The sequence below is a fragment of the Perca fluviatilis genome, chromosome 23 (assembly GCF_010015445.1).
Source record: "Perca fluviatilis chromosome 23, GENO_Pfluv_1.0, whole genome shotgun sequence".
In the NCBI taxonomy this organism is placed as follows: domain Eukaryota; kingdom Metazoa; phylum Chordata; class Actinopteri; order Perciformes; family Percidae; genus Perca; species Perca fluviatilis.
This window is the reverse complement of record NC_053134.1, coordinates 24,348,591-24,364,884: the sequence shown is the minus strand read 5'-3', so window position 1 is coordinate 24,364,884 and position 16,294 is coordinate 24,348,591. Positions and strand designations below refer to the sequence as shown.

The 16,294-nt window shown below is 41.3% G+C and overlaps 1 protein-coding gene across 1 annotated transcript in view; it reads right to left on the bottom strand.

The window, feature by feature from the left end:
- The window catches only part of LOC120553464 (histidine ammonia-lyase-like), a 45,074-nt gene that overhangs the window by 465 nt on the left and 28,315 nt on the right, over positions 1-16,294 (bottom strand). Inside the window, exons 8-19 of the mRNA XM_039791874.1 lie at positions 10,992-11,117; positions 9,088-9,227; positions 7,973-8,020; positions 6,534-6,681; positions 5,969-6,064; positions 5,276-5,334; positions 4,032-4,112; positions 3,420-3,485; positions 2,246-2,411; positions 1,480-1,614; positions 1,284-1,392; positions 946-1,015 (exon numbers count right to left, since the gene is read on the bottom strand). Of these exons, the coding sequence (XP_039647808.1) occupies positions 946-1,015; positions 1,284-1,392; positions 1,480-1,614; positions 2,246-2,411; positions 3,420-3,485; positions 4,032-4,112; positions 5,276-5,334; positions 5,969-6,064; positions 6,534-6,681; positions 7,973-8,020; positions 9,088-9,227; positions 10,992-11,117 (1,244 nt within the window). The remainder of the gene's footprint in view (positions 1-945; positions 1,016-1,283; positions 1,393-1,479; positions 1,615-2,245; positions 2,412-3,419; positions 3,486-4,031; positions 4,113-5,275; positions 5,335-5,968; positions 6,065-6,533; positions 6,682-7,972; positions 8,021-9,087; positions 9,228-10,991; positions 11,118-16,294) is intronic.

Here is a 16,294-nt window from a genome sequence, read left to right as displayed (position 1 = left end):
CATCGTCAGTTTGGTCCACTAAAAGTGCTGTTTCTGCCACTGACAGGCTCGGATTAATATTCTAAGTGTGTGACAACATTATGGAGCGGATCCCTACAGAGATAGACCTTTAAAACCTCTTTAAGACCTTTCTGTTTAACCAGAAACAGCTCTGAAGTCGCTAAGCTAAACCCACCAGACTCCATTTAAATAAACAATACTTTTAGCGTGTATAGAGCAAACGTATTTTCACATGTAGATCTGTGAACTATGTGTTTATTTCAACCAAAACTAGAGTTGTGATGGTTGGAGAAGTGGAAAGATGACCCAAAATGGCTTTTCATAGTTTTATTTTGTTTCTGTTGTCTTTGAATGAAGTGTATTTTACGATGCTAAAATGATCTTTATTTACATGGAGTCTGGTGGGTTTAGCGAACGCAATTTCGTGGATGTTTTTATGTTTAAAAAAAGGATCCTATTCATTTACAGAAATGTCGACCTCCTTAGAAATCCTTTCATAATGTTGTCAGACACTTAGAATAATAATCTGAGACTGTCAGCAGCAAAACGAGCACTTTTGTGAAGGTAAATACAAGCTGGACAATTGCCCTGTTAACTTACATTGTAGCTTGTTTCACCGCTGCCGACTGCAGCGATCTCTATTAATACTGGACCAATGTCAAAGATAGTTGTTCCCATCAGTCACTTAGACACAGAAACATAGGGAAATAGGGTCCAGGTTGAAAAAAAAACAGTAGTTACCCTTTAAGTATCACACTAATCATTTTATTTTGAATATTTTTCAATTTAAATTATAATAATTACCTCAAATATTGTGAATCATATCGCAATCGCAATTTCAGTCCAAAAAAAAAATCACACTTCGATATTTTCCTCATTGTGCAGCCCTCGTTATCACACCACTCCAGTAAAATGTCAGGTATGTTAGTTTTGGGGCCGACTTGCCTTTTGCTGTCTGACGAGTGCGTGAGCAGCTTCGATGTCGGGACTCATGACGCGGTCTTTGTCCCAAGGACTGGAGAGACAAAGATGATTAAGGACATGCTCGTAGAACTCTGGCCATATAAAATGATGTGTCTTCATACTGTGTTTCTGACAACAGGGAACCTAGAGGATCAAATCTAAGCCGCTCTGCAACTTATATGGCTGTATTCAGACGGCTTTGCCATAAAACATGCAGTCATTATAGTTAGGCTACGTCATTGCCACAAAATACTATTTTGTGTAAACAAATTACTAATTTGTGGCCACAAATTAGGTAGCGTAGGTTGAGTTTTCTGTACCTGACCACGGAGCGCAGCAGCTCGCGGACCTTCTCCAGAGGAGTGGTGGTCTTCAGGGGACGCAGGAACTCCAGAGCCTGGCAGGCAGCCAGCAGCTCTATGGCCAGCACTGCAACACACACACACGGTTGTTTGATTCAGCTGCTACCAGAGGCGCATACTGCTGAGCTGTGAGGATTCGCGGTGGGTCTGTCACCTTGCTCCACATGCTCCACCACCCTCAGGGCTTTGCGAGCGGCCCAGCCGCCCATAGACACATGGTCCTCTGTTGCTGCGCTGGTGGACAGGGAGTCAACGGAGGACGGGTGGCACAGAGCCTTGCTCTCTGACACTGTAGAAATGGAAAGTTGGGACCGTTAAAGCTTTAGTACGTAACTTTTTGATATTAATGAACGTCCATTACATTCCAGCCGTTGCCAAATGAGTTGCTCCAAAGCTAATTAAGACTATCAGCTCCACACAACTCTCTCTGGATCTCTCAGTAGGACTATGTTCAGAAGATTGTGGCGTCCGGCGACTTTCTTGCGCAGGGACTCAAGTGAAGATAATGACCTCTTCTGAAGAGTCCATCATGTTTTTTTAATCCTCCGTGTCCTCCTTGGCTACTGGTAACTGCGTGGAGGAGGGGTGGGGGCTGTGAGCGATCACGGAAGGCTTGTATCACGTGGACGCGCCAACAGTGTTGTTGTCATTACTTAGAATTCCTCATGGGGGGGGCGACAGAAACTACGCACTATAGCTTTAAAACACACTGCAGGCTAGGAGTCACCGAGCTCAAACTATGAGAGAGTACTTAGCGTTTTGTTTAAAATACTTATAGATGGTGTACTGTCAGCTTATCCATTGCAATACACAATCTGACTGCCGGTCGTCCACTTTGGTCCAGACCAAAATATCCAGGGGTCTTCAGAATGAGGTTTTTGCATGACAATAGTATCTCTTAGAAATACATAGAGACAGACCTAAGGCAGCAGCAGTGCAGTGTGCGATCATGAAGCCAGAGTTGAGCCCTCCGTCCCGGACGAGGAAGGCCGGCAGTTCGCTGAGGGCCGGGTTCACCAGCCTCTCAATCCTCCTCTCACTGATACCGGCCAGCTCGTGCACACCTATGGCCAGGTAGTCCAGGGCCTGGAACAGAAAAGTCACACTCAATCCAAAATATTTACGAAAGACGACAGAAGAATGACAAGCAGGGGCGGGGCTAGAAGGGGGGCCACCTTGAAATATGATTGCCCACCCCCCATCCATTGGACTAGAGTGCTGTCAATGTGACAATTGTGATTGATTTCCATTGGATCAGAGTACTGTCACTTGGCTGCCTGTTCTGCCAATCTTCTCAGCCCTTGTCACATGGCCAATTAATATTTCCATGATGACTATCCAAAATTCTGATACCATGGATCCAGCACTGGAATTATTTTTTTTAAATGGCAGGCTGAGCCTATAATAAATATGTATTGTATTCGGATATTCAATTTGTTTAAAATGAAAACAAGTGAACCTAATAATGAATGGGAGGTTTTATTTAGCAGAATTACATTATGTTGTTCTATCTTTATCATATTCAGTGGTGGAATGTAACTAAGTGCATTTACTGAAGTACTGTACTTACTGTAAGTACAAATTTGAGGTACTTGTACTTCACCTGAGTTTTCTTTTCATGCCATTTTCTACTTCTACTAGAAATATTGTACTTTTTACAACAAAACGCATGTAGTTTATGAAATACGATGTTTTATTATAAATGAAACTACCCAACAATATAACGGCCAATAAGTCCAGATGAAGTGATTAGCTGATTAATCACGTAGTTGACTGACACAACGGGTTCCAAGTTTCTAAAATGGGAGGATATTTCTGCATTTAGCAATTTTACTTCTAATACTTTAAGTTCATGTTCCTGATGATACTTACATACTGTTACTAAAGTAATATTTTCAATGCAGGATTTTTACTTGTAAGAATGTATTTTTACAGTGTGGTATTAGTACTTTTACTGAAGTAAATGATCCGAATACTTCTTCCACCGCTGATCTTATCCTATTCCATCAACCCAAACAAAGACCAGGAGGAGACGGGGGAAAAAGGACAATAAATAAAGCAGACATGTTATTAGTTAGTTCAGTGTGACCTTACCTTGGCTGGATATTCTCCATGGAAATTCCCACCAGACATGATCTCCCCGGTTTCTGCAAATACCAGCTTTAGATAATTTAAGGATACATAAGTTGGATTTATGTCTGATTTTTGTTTGTGAAACACTGCCACCTTGTGGTAAATTATTTCTGTCACATGCTGTTAGTGTGAAAATGTCCTCAATCAATTTTTCCCAAAAATGGGGGCCGGAGACCACCACGGTTCCTTGAAGGGGTTCCAGGGGGTCCCCAGTACCCCCACGGTTCCTTGAAGGGGTTCCAGGGGGTCCCCAGTAAAAAGGATTTTATTATCACAATAATTCCCTCCATAAGTAACACAATGACATTTGTTTATGATGAAGTTCTAATGTATTGTCACTGTTTAAAGTCAGTTTGGGCGACCCCAAGTAGAATAGCTGCTGCAGTGCTGTAGCTAATAGGGATCCTATTAAACTAAAACAGTCCAAAACTACATTTTTAATTTACAATTATTTACGATAAAGACAAGCTGCACATCATCGTGTTTGAGAAGCTTCAACCGACACGTTTAGAATTTTTGCTTGCAAAATGAGTAATAAAAGATGAATGTATTAATATATTGTCTCAAGGATACTGGGTTGTCCGTAGCACTGTTCAGCTCAGTGGAAATCACCTTCTGGACAAAAGCGACTGTGTCATGAACCACTCCATGAACCTGCAACAAGCAGAGACACAGCCACGTGACAGTAACCTCCCTCCACACTCGCTCAAGACTTTTGTCTGTAGTGAATCAGCTATGATTTCTCCTTGACAACTGCACATTTTTCAGTTTATTGTGCAGTCAAAGGCTCAACACTGTTTTTGTAGAGCTGAAATGGAATGAAACTGTGTACTATATCTTTCTCTCTCTCTCTCTCTCTCTCTCTCTCTCTCTCTCTCTCTCTCTCTCTCTCGTCATCTATGTGTATTAATGTCCCATTTAAGTATGTTGCTAACTAAGCTTCTTCCCAGTGGTGTAGTCTAATGAATTGTAGTGGGTATACTGTACTGTATATAAATATATTGGCCTATATGTATGGGCCAGAATCTGCCGTTGGAGAAGGGGGCGGGGGGGATATCATAGTGGGGGGTCTGGGTGTCCTCCCCCAGGGTTATTTTCAGTGTCAAAGACTTCATTTCCTTCATTCTGACACACTTTTATGCACCAATTTACGGTGGAAAAACCTTTATTTAGCCTATGTGAAGAAGAAAAACACAGATGACAATTCAAAATATATCAAAAATATAATGGAAAGTATGCTGTTGTGTGTCATTGTGCATTTTTAAGTGGGTATATGGAAATCCTGGAGCTTTCTTAGTGGGTATACTGCGTATCACGTAGACTACACCACTGCTTCTTCCCCCCGGAGTCCTTGTGCTTTCTCGCCACGCACATTTCCTTGGATTGTGGTGGCACCTGGATCGTGGTTGCAGCTGCTGCCGTGGTCCTGCTACTGCTACTACTACTATTAGTAGTCATACTTTTATTATCTTTACTGTTTCTATAACTGCCACTGTTCATCATGTCATTGTATTATTCCAGCTGCTATAACTATGAGTCAAATTTCTGCATTAATTGTATCCGTACCGGTTGTGAGAGATCGCTGCCCACCAAGACCTAGGTTCTCTCTGAGGTTTCAGCCTGTTAAAAGGAAGCTTTTCCTTGCTGCTGTCACACCAAATACCTCCTCTTGGGTGGGGCGGGAGTTGTTGTGTCTCTGTAAATTATAGAGTGGGACCTAGGCCTACTCTATCTGTAAAGTGTCCTGAGATAATGTCAATGTTAGGATTTGACACTATAAATAGAATACAATTGAATCAACATACACACACACATACCTGTGGGATACAGCGCAGGGTGTAGGCATCCTGAACACGATCGCATGATCTATGACTCTCTACAGGAAGAACATCATGAGGAAGTCAGAGAGAGGAAACCACCAAAATAACATTTTAAAAATATCCCAGAATTAGGCAGCTTTTCATTTTGTTCCCAACGTTGCATGTTTTGGTTAATTGCCCAGTTTGAGTAGATGTGTTGCATGTTTTAAAAGTTGTTATTTCCATGGTTTTGTGGATTTGCTGTGTTTTTTTAATTGTTTGTTGGACTAGGAATTAGGATTATGAGAAGCAGCTGTGATTGCCTGGACCACCCCCTCCACAGCTCATGATTGGTTAAAGGATCTAATGATGTGGTTGTTAAAGGTGGACGCGAAACAGGTGCATGGGTAGGAAAAAGGAGGACAAAGAAAGAGAATCCCTGATGTGACCTCCCGGAGGACAGTTGTGTTTTTTAGGAGAGTTGTTGTCATTTTTTGTTGCTGTTCAGCAGTAACCAGTTTGATTTTAAATGAATACATTGAAGAAACCATTCTGTGGAACTTAAGTTTTTTTTTTTTTTTAACAGTGGAAACGCCTTTGCTGGTAACAAAGGACCTCACGCAACCATGTGACAAATATTGACAGTATTATAAGCGCTGAATTCATGAAGGCCAGGGGCCAATATTGCGCTGTAGTGTATGCGGGTTCTACCTGAGATCTGAGAAGGGAAGACGTCTGAGTCCAGCAGAGAGCGAAGCCTCGCAGCCACCTCCATCTGACCGGGGTGAGGTCTCACTGCATGGATGGCTACAACACAACAATTATATTAATTACAATTGTGTGGTCTATAGTGTGCTCAAGTGTGGCTGTGTACATGAGCAGGGATTCTAAAAGACACAGTTGCAATATCTGTGTACCAAAAGGCAATAATAGAAAACAGAAATGATTGTCATTGATACCATTTAAATGTTAAAAAAAAGCCAAGTTCAAATTACTTGGACACTGAAAAAAGTATATTGCCATATTGATTAGTTGGCCCTTCCTTTAAATGTAGTGGCATGAATTGAGATCCATGAATATTAATTGTCTAAAACGGCAGCTCTCCCTCCTTAAAGCAGTATTAATAGATTTTTTTGGCCACTTGGGGGCAGTGGAACAGCTGCTAAAATTATATATTTTTATATTTATATTTCTATGGCAGAACGAGTGACACATGGCTCATGATTGGCTGCCTTTCATGTAACAGTCAGGGAAATTAAAAGTCTTCTTTAGGTACCGCTGTGGAAGGCTTTTGTGGTGCCTTTCAGGGCTTCAAAACTCAAGGCAGCAATGATGTCAGCTTGTCTGGCCACGCCCAGAGCTCTCTCCACAGCCTCCGCACCCAGAGATGACATCAGCTGAGTCCCATTGATCAGAGCGATTCCCTGTTCAACAAGCACAATCATCCAAAAGATCCATACTGATCAACTGAACTTTAAATACACATCTGTCTGTAAAGTTGCATAACAACTACTGTTTATTAAAAGTTGGGTTTTTGTAGTTTGGGCATTATATTAGCTATCATAACAACAATGTTCTCCACAAAATAATCTTTCACAACCTGACTGATTGTCTAACAGCTTGTAGATCTCAACAGTCCATACTTTTGCCAGATTGTGAAAACAACTTTATTTGGAGGTAAAACCAAAAGTGAGCGCGCCTGAAAACATCATTTTCAATCGACAGTTCCTGAATTGCGTCCATTGTAACATTTTTAAACCAGGGGTTATTAAGTGTTAACCGACCTTGAGAATTTTGACTGATTAATACTATCGGTTTTGTTTGTATTGGCGGTACTCGAAAATCCGCACAAAGCCTACGTGTATACCCTTTGATGATGAGATGTAGGTCACGTGGACTCCAAATGTACAGTCAAATTTCGGCTATATGCTCCAGTGTCAGACACACAGACGTGCAAGGGGTTCCAGGAAAATGGCTGCTTTTTATCTAAGACAATGCACGGAACATCGTGGCTGTGCGACCGGTACAAGTCTGCAGCCGTCCGCGCACGCAGACATGTCCCCCCCACAATATTTAGAAGAGATAGATTTGTCAACATTGGGAGACTAAGTCCACTCTATACATTTTTTTTTTTTACAATTTTCTTATTTTTGTCGTTACCTTTTTGTGACACTTTTTCGGTATCTTTTTTTTTTTTTTTTTAAACCTTTTTAAAGATTTTCTCAACATTTTCAGAAGTTTACTAACTGAGAGAATATAGGCCTAACCGAAAACAAATCTGTATTTTAATACATAATTTCCATTTTTTAAATACGGGGCAAAGTCCAGGTGATGAGCTGCCAGAATGTTTTCTGTTTACGCATTTATTTCTTAGAGTTCAATCAATGAAGTGTTTTGACATTAAAAAACATTCTAAGGGGTGATCCCCAGAGCCCCGGGTTGTAATGTGTCCCCCCAAATGTTGAAACCAATCCTACACCCTTGGACGGGTGAACAGGTACTTGTTGCCTGAAATAGTAGTAGCTCGTACAGCCAATAATGGTTAGCCTGCAGCCCGCAGACTGGAGTAAACGTATTGCTAGCTTCACTACCCCCTGTTGGTCACTGGAGCCTTGCCTTGCCTTGCCTTGCCTTGCCTTGCCTTAATAAACAGTAGTTTCCCCTTAATGATTTGATACTATAAATAAAATTGAATTGAATTAAGAATAATAGTACCTCCTTTGGTTTCAGCATGAGAGGTTGGAGCCCATGGCCTTCCAACACCTGTAAAAAATGACACCATGGACATAGTTAGGTTCTTATAAGGGTTTATAAGTAACTAGCGGTCTTCACGACTGTAATTAAGTAATAAATCAAAAATAAAATAACTTTTGAGTTGCCAGGTTGTAAAAAAAACAAACAAAAACAATTAGTATCTTCCTCTATATCTTTAGATAGGTCTTTAAACTATCAGGAAGATCCCAACGAAGAACCGTTTGACAACTAACCTGCTGAAAACTAGCTGCAGAGTAACCAGACCAAAATCTGTTTATTAATAACATATAAAGAAACATTGGCCAATGACTTATTAGCATTTATTACAATCTGTTCTTGTGGCATTCCTATTGACATACTTTTTAAAAAGCCTTCAGTTCATTCGTCATGAAGTAGCTAGTAAGTAAAGGGTTAAGCCAACACATTCTCACTCCCATTGTGTAAAATAGGGAAGCTCGGGCATGTGCCTTTGCTGTTGGTCGGGACTCTTGACATCACTTTTGACTCTCTGGGTCTGGGACGTACGTTTAACCGACATGCGGCACAAGAACGGAACAGTTTAGGAAAAGATGGTGGGTGGGGTTATAAAATGTACGTTTCAGTGACACGCGGGACAAGAACGGGACATGAATCCCGGTCTCCTGGGTGAAAGTCCTGTGTTGTTTGACCCATCCACCACCCCGCCAACCAACATCCCTACGTGGCATTTCGGGCCTTCATACTAATCGCTACCGTTGTTGCCCCTATCACTACGTCATCTTCGGAGCTGCTGCTCTGCCCGCTGCGTTCCATACAGACGCTGAAGAGGGATTTTTGTGTTGTGTCTAACGCTGAGAGCGACTGACCAAGCGTCAGTGTTTTACAAGTTGGGAGTGAGAACAGGTTGGAAAAGCCATGACCATGAATTCTAAGGATTTTTTTCAACCTGGCAACTTAGAAGTTGTTCTTTCTTGTGACTTGTTGCAGACATGATAAAGCATTTATTGGCCATAAAGTAAGTCAATAGTTACAATATATGAATTCTTATTAGAAAAGTGGTACAAAAAATAACTTGGCGTTCATAGTGTGAAACGCACAGCCTTGGCATCAGCCCAGCCGCTCTGTGGTGACCACATCCGGCCCTCTCCCATCAAGCCCAGGGTGAGGTGGGCCAGGGGCGCCAAGTCTCCACTCGCTCCCACGGTACCCTTTTCAGGTACCCAGGACAAACAGGATGCTGGAACACACACACACACACACAGAAAATTTAGTATTAGGCAGTGGGTAATCAATTTACAAAACTGTATTTAGACTAATATAGGCCTAACTCAGTAACGCTAATCTAGCTACTAGGACATTTTACAAGTAAACAGATTATGAATGATTAACAATATAATATAGCACAGTTGTAATCATAAAATGCATGTTTTTATATTTTACACGAACATTGCATAATATATTAATTATATTTATTATACTATATATGTCCGTTATAGTTAATAATATAGCAGAAGTTATGAATTAAGTATTTATTAATTCATAAATATTTCTTATCCATTTCAACCATAGACTGTAAAAACTAATTGTGGACGTAGCATCAATGACATCACCCGTTTTAAAGCCTCAAGTTTGGCGAGAAGGGCGTCGCCTTCTTGGTTGTTTTTTTTGCAAACGATTGTGATGATTTTGAAAGAGTATGGCGTTGGGTAGGATGACGCGGCAAAGCCAGTGTTGTTTATGTCTGCAATGGCGCTGCGCTAAGCTAAACGCTAAAGACAGAGAGTTACAGATTTTCAACCGGCTGAAGCAAGTCATCCAGGGGAGGTTTGACTTACGGGTACTGCTCTACATTCATCTGCATGTAGAGCAGTACAGAAAATCGGCCAAACTTTCCCCAAAGTTACCAGCTATCGCTAGCGCAAGCTAGCTAGCTTGGTTGGCATAATGCTAAACAATACATTTTAAGGCGATCAAATGTTCCAATTCACTTTCATTAATTGTGAAAACACACAGTGAGAGGGTCAAAATTTAGGATTAAGCACGTACAACTCCCCGAAACAAGTTAACAGCTATTCTAATGTACATAGTGCCATGGTTAGCATTGCTAGGCCTCTGTCATGATTGACAGGTCCTTGTGTAGCCACGCCCATGAAAGCATCCCCTGCTTTATCCATTTTAAAATAAAGGGGACCATAATATACTAACTAAACATGTATTGATAAAGACTTGAAAGAAGCGATTGAGGCCATAATCTCATTATGAAAACGTTAAACTTTTATTTATATAGCACCTTTCATGAAACCCAAGGACACTACAGGATTACAGTGGCTATACTAAGGGAGGTTGTAGGATGTGGTAAACAAGTGGTGTTTCAGGAATTTAAAAAAAATGTAATAAATCAAGTGTGAAGTAGGCTCATTTTCTCATAGACTTAGACATAGATGGTAGAAACTGACTTATTTTTGCAACCAGTGGAGTCCCCCCCCTGCTGGAAGTTAGATAGAATGCAGGTTTAAGCACTTAAGCATTGGCTTCACTCTTCGGGCCCGGAAGCTTGGTCCATTATTTTTACGGTGTATGATTAAAACTGAGCAAACTATTTGTTGATGAAGGCCATGAGATGCAACTGGACGAATTTGTTTGAGTATATTTATTCAACATTAAATTATCATCATAAACCAGTTATGGTTGCTTCGTAGGAGTAGTTACAAGTGATGAAAAATCAACACCTAGAAATGTCCTCATATCTGCTTACTTTATTTTAGTGTTATGTTTATATACGGTGGTTGTATGTGTATATATAAGTGTTTATATACACCATATACTAATGCATTTTATTCACCTTACATTAGTTACTTACAGTTGCCATGTGTTTGAAAGATGCTGTACAAATAACGCTTCCTTGCCTAGTGTATATTCTGCTTATAAATGCTAAAAAGGGGGTTAAAGTAAAGTGCTACTATAGCAACGTAGAATAGAATAAAATAGAGTAGTGGTATACCATTGAAGGCCTTGAGCATAGCGTCAAGGGTTTCCATAGAGACGCCGCTGTAACCTTTCGCAAGGACATTGATCCTCAGAGCCAGCAGCATGCGTGTCCTCTCTACACTCAATGGGGCACCCACTCCTTCACAAACACACACACACACACACACACACACACACACACACACACACACACACACACACACAGGTTTGTGGCACTATCTTTGTGGGGACCCGTCATTGACATAATGCATTCCCTAGCCCCTTACTAAGGTGGCCCTGAGAGGTCACACCACGCAACAATAAGACAACACATGCAAATAAACCACAACGCGCAACAATAAGACAACACATGCAAATAAACCACAACGCGCAACAATAAGACAACACCACAACGGAAGTGTTTCCAGGGGACACTTTTAAGTGATGCACACGTGCCTCAACCATTGGCGTTTCCGGTACATAGACAGACCAACCACGGGACAACTTTAACAATTTTCGCCATTTTATTCATCACTAAATTCACTTCTGAGTATGTTTTAGGCGAGAAATGAACTCTTTAGATTTCGAATATAGGCAGTCTTCAAAGTTGTAAATGCCCAGGGACAACAGATGGAAATTAGCAATTCAAATTATAAAGGTTGGTGTCTCCCCTTTAGTCTACATAAGACTATGCCATAGCATGTTACCACTTTATGTACAACTGTTCATTTATCATACAGACTGAAACTGAACTTCTAAGAAATCAGAAAACAAACACACCAAATAAAGTATGAACTAAATACCAAAACTAATGTATATAGCATATTTGTCATAATTTAAACAACTCTCCCGAAGAGAAACGGGTATCTCTCTCCCCCCGCCTCTGCCTGCTGCGGTGTGGCCGTGTGTGTGTGTGTGCGCGTAGGCACCAATTTATGTTTTCCCCCGTGGGTGCTCACGGGCGCACGCCCTTCAAAAAAATAAGTAGTCAAACATTTTTGCATTTCAGAACGTTAGGAAATGGACAGCGGCTTAACTCGATAATAAAGCCGTAAAGTAGGCTTTCAACTCAGGACAGCGCCACTTCTCACTAATACAGATAGGATTGGAGATGAAAAGTTTAACTGACACGTAACCGCGATCAGCTTCGTGGGAAATTAAGAATCAATGCCACCGACCTACCCAATCACATATGACAGACGCTCCACTTAGCACCAACTGCAATGTTTAATTTAAAATGAATGTAGCCTACTGGCAGTCTGGCACACATAGGGTGCTCAATATTTTATCATTATGTATCGGCACCTGCATGTGTGTGTGTGTGTGTGTGTGTGTGTGTGTGTGTGTGTGTGTGTGTGTGTGTGTGTGTGTGTGTGTGTGTGAGATGGCCGGCCAGCAAGGTTGTTAAGCCTGCAAGCGCTTGTGGAGTTTAACTCCAAAAATGCAGTTAACCACAGGTTCCCATTAATCTTATAATGGACATGAGTAGTATAAAGATGGCGGTTTTGCGCGTGCATGTGTGACGTCATCTCACACGCACACGCAAACCTGCCATGCCAACTGATGATATGAGCGTGCGTGATGACGGCGCGGCCGCACGTCGTTACTCACGATCGCCATCTAGTGGCTGAATATGTTAGTGCATCTAATCGTCGAAGCTGCGCCGCATCTAGCGGATGTGATGACGTCGCGGTCGAACGTCGGCCCCCGCCAGCGCCATCTAGTGGCCGAATATGGTAGTGCATCTAATCGTCCGAAGCTGCGACGCATCTAGCGGATGTGATGACGTCGGTTCGTGTCGGTCATGGTTTACGTGGGGGTGAGGCATCATTTACATTTTTGTAAAAAAAAAAAAAAAAAGGTGTTAATACGTCTGATAGACCAATGGTTAGCTGTTAAGAATGGGTTTGCTATTGGTTTGATTTTAAAAACGCCCTACAGGGTGGGGTTTGTGGTGTTTAAAACCCCTTGTTTCAAGGCTGTCTGCTCACTTTTTTTTATCCACCATTTTTAGCTGTTCTGCTAGCTCGCTTGCTGCCTCGTTTTCTCAGACTTCCTCAAAGTACTCTGGAGTTTTCACTTTTTTAATTCTTTTTTTTTTTGGGAAAAAGCAAAGAGGAATCGTTTTTCAGCCATGGCTTTCCCCGCATTTGGACAACAATCTGGATCATCTTTTGTTGAAGAAGGTGAGACATCTAGAACAGGAGCCACTACATTTGGTATCGCCCTAACCCGCCCAAAAGAGCTATGGGGATGCGGTGAGACTGATACTGGAACAACATGCAGTTTGAGTCAGGCCCCTCGAAAGAAGCGATTCCGTTCGGAGATCTTTCCTACAAGCATGACTGAGCCATGTACATCTGATCTGGAATATGTCGGTGTCAATGGATACCGTTATTCAATTCAATACAGTGCAGGATACGTAACATTAGCTGTTTACACTAGTGTTGCTGTAGAACTATCTAGCAAAGCCAAAACAGCCTGTACAATTTCTGTGAAAGACTGGGGCCTTTTCGGTGATGTTTTCTCTCTGGACCTTGATAATCCTGGCTTGCCTGAGCTGGTGTATGTGTCTCAATGGGACAGTCGTGATGGCTCTAGTATCTATCGTGGGAAGCAAACCGTTTCACTAGGCCTGCAGAGGATTTTTATTTTCCTTAGGCGTATGCAGTGAAAGGGAGAAGTTAGTTGCTACCCGCGGTCATGAAGAATGGAAGTTAAAACCGTATCCTGTATCTAACGAGGAATACAACAAATGGTTTAAAAATGTGTTCTTTATACAATGGTGTGACTGGGAGATTTTGAAGAAACAGTTTGACACCATCGACTATGTCATCAGAAGAGACAAAATAAGGAGTTCTTATGAGAACATAAGAAAAAGATTGATATTTGGGGACACTGACCAACAGTCTCTGCCCATGCCACGGAACCTATACAAACCTAAAATCATCAGACACAAAGACTAGCAAAACGGTGGGTCTAATTTGTATATGCTAATTATTTGCCAAAATAGTTAAAATGCTTTTCTTTTCTTTCTTTTTTCATGCTACTGTGATTGTAATGTGTTTTTTTTTTTTCCCAGAGGATCTGGAGTGGTTTCATTCAACCCCCTCAGGTACTCCTCCTAACACCCCTGGTCTATTTGCACCCCTTAACGGCATCCGGATCTCCTCAACCCCTTTCATCATTGTCATCATCGCCACCTCTATCGCCGGAACACTTCCTGCCGCCCCACCTACACCTCCTCTGCCACCATCTCTATTGTTTGGGGCACTTCCCCTCACGACATGTGCATATCAAGCTATACCCTCAACAACTGCTGTATTACAACAGGGAGGTGTTGCTGATTGTTCGGACACAGAGGCGCCGATCAGACTGATGGTGTGGTGTCATCTTTGTTTATAGATAGCGTTAAAACAGCTTCTCTACATCTTCTTAACATAGTTCTTTACAAGTATTTGGAAGAGCTTTGTTCGGGGTGTCAGATCAATCATCCAAGCCAGAAACAGCATGCCTGTTTACAGGGGCTACCAGAACACTTCTACACTGTCCACTTTGAACAGCTTATGAAAAGACTACTGACTGATAAATTCATTGGTGTCGTGCAACGTTTTCTGTCCTTGAAACATCTCACGGCTGATGAGGGTAGAATCAGGGGAGTATCTGAAACAGTTTTGTACCGAAGTTGAAAAACGTCTGAAGATGTTACGACTAAAATCAGTGCTATGTATGACTCTATGATAGGGAATGATCTTGTCAAAATAGCCGAAATTAGAGAGATTGGTGACTATTGGAGAGATTTATATGCTAGAAAAAACTAACAGGGTGAAAATATGGGGAATTGTTTATGTGTAATGTATAACCATATCAGTGAGCGATACCACGTATCGCATTTATCTGGTATTTTAGATCAAGCCATTGCTAATAATGTGAACGATGTTGAAAAATACCAATGTAAGAGTGTCGATGTAGATCGTACAGTTGTGAGTAGGTTAGAAAAACTGATGGTGATTGTAAGAAGACAACATAGCACCCCTCCTTGGGAGGATCTGTTGCAGATGTTATTATCAATGTTAATGACACGTGAGAGCATAGTGGAAACATTTTGTGATGTCATAGCCAACATTACCACATAATTTTAAGATGCTGAAAGTTTATCACCTGCTTACTATGTATACAATGCTTGTAGACACCGGTGGAGTTTGTATGTGCAAGAAAAACAGTATACCGATGTCTTACAGGATTTGCAAAAACTGCATATATTCATAATCAGTAAAAGCAATGTATCCGTATAGCCAATATGCTATCTATGATAGAATAGGTTTCACTGTCTTCATAACTGTCATATGTAGGACTGTGTGAGTGTGTTTTGTAAAAATAAAAAGAATGACATAACTCTAATGTGTTCACTTGTGTTTTAAATGAATCATGGAGAAGGTTATGCACAAAATATACTATGATCCGGCCCAACCCAGGAGGGTTAGGAGGTGTACAGAGGTCCTGATTCCGCCAAAGAATGTACCGGCTTGTCTCCAACTATCCCCACGGTTAAAAAGTTTCTGCTGAGGCAGGATGCATATACACTCGCACCTGCATTGAAACACTTCCCAAGAAACAGAGTGATTGTTAATGGTATCGATAAGCAATTTCAGGCTGATTTGGTCGATATGTCTGAATATTCAACGGAAAACGATAATGTGCAGTATTTATTGACATGTATTGATGTGTTTTCTAAATATGCCTGGGTAATATGTCTTAAAAACAAATCGGGCCTAGCGTGACAAGTGCCTTTAAGGAAATATTGGAACAAGGACGCATACCCCAGAAGCTTCAAACAGACTCTGAAAAGAATTTTATAATAAGGTTTTTCAAAAATTGATGACACAATATAAAATTCACCATTTTTCCACATCGAACGAAACAAAAGCAAGTGTTGTTGAGCCGTTTCAATAGGACTTTCAAAACCAGAATGTGGAGATATTTAACGGCTGTTAACTCGCTACGTCATATTGAGGTAGTACAAGATATGGTTGCTGCTTACAACTCTGCATACCATAGGTCAATAAAAATGGCTCCGTCCTCGTGATGTAAAGACAATGAGAAAACTGTCTTTAACACTCTGTACAAACTGAAACCACATGGAACAGTGCTGTTTAAATTTCAGATGGGGACACCGTAGGATATCAAAGCACAGAGGGCTCGTCAGAAGTTTACGAACAGACGTTTACAGATGAGTTTTTACAATATCAAAACGTATAGGTAGAACTCCTCCTGTTTATATACTGAAAGACAATAGTGGGGAGCCGGTGACAGGTACCTTTACGAAGCCGAAGTTAC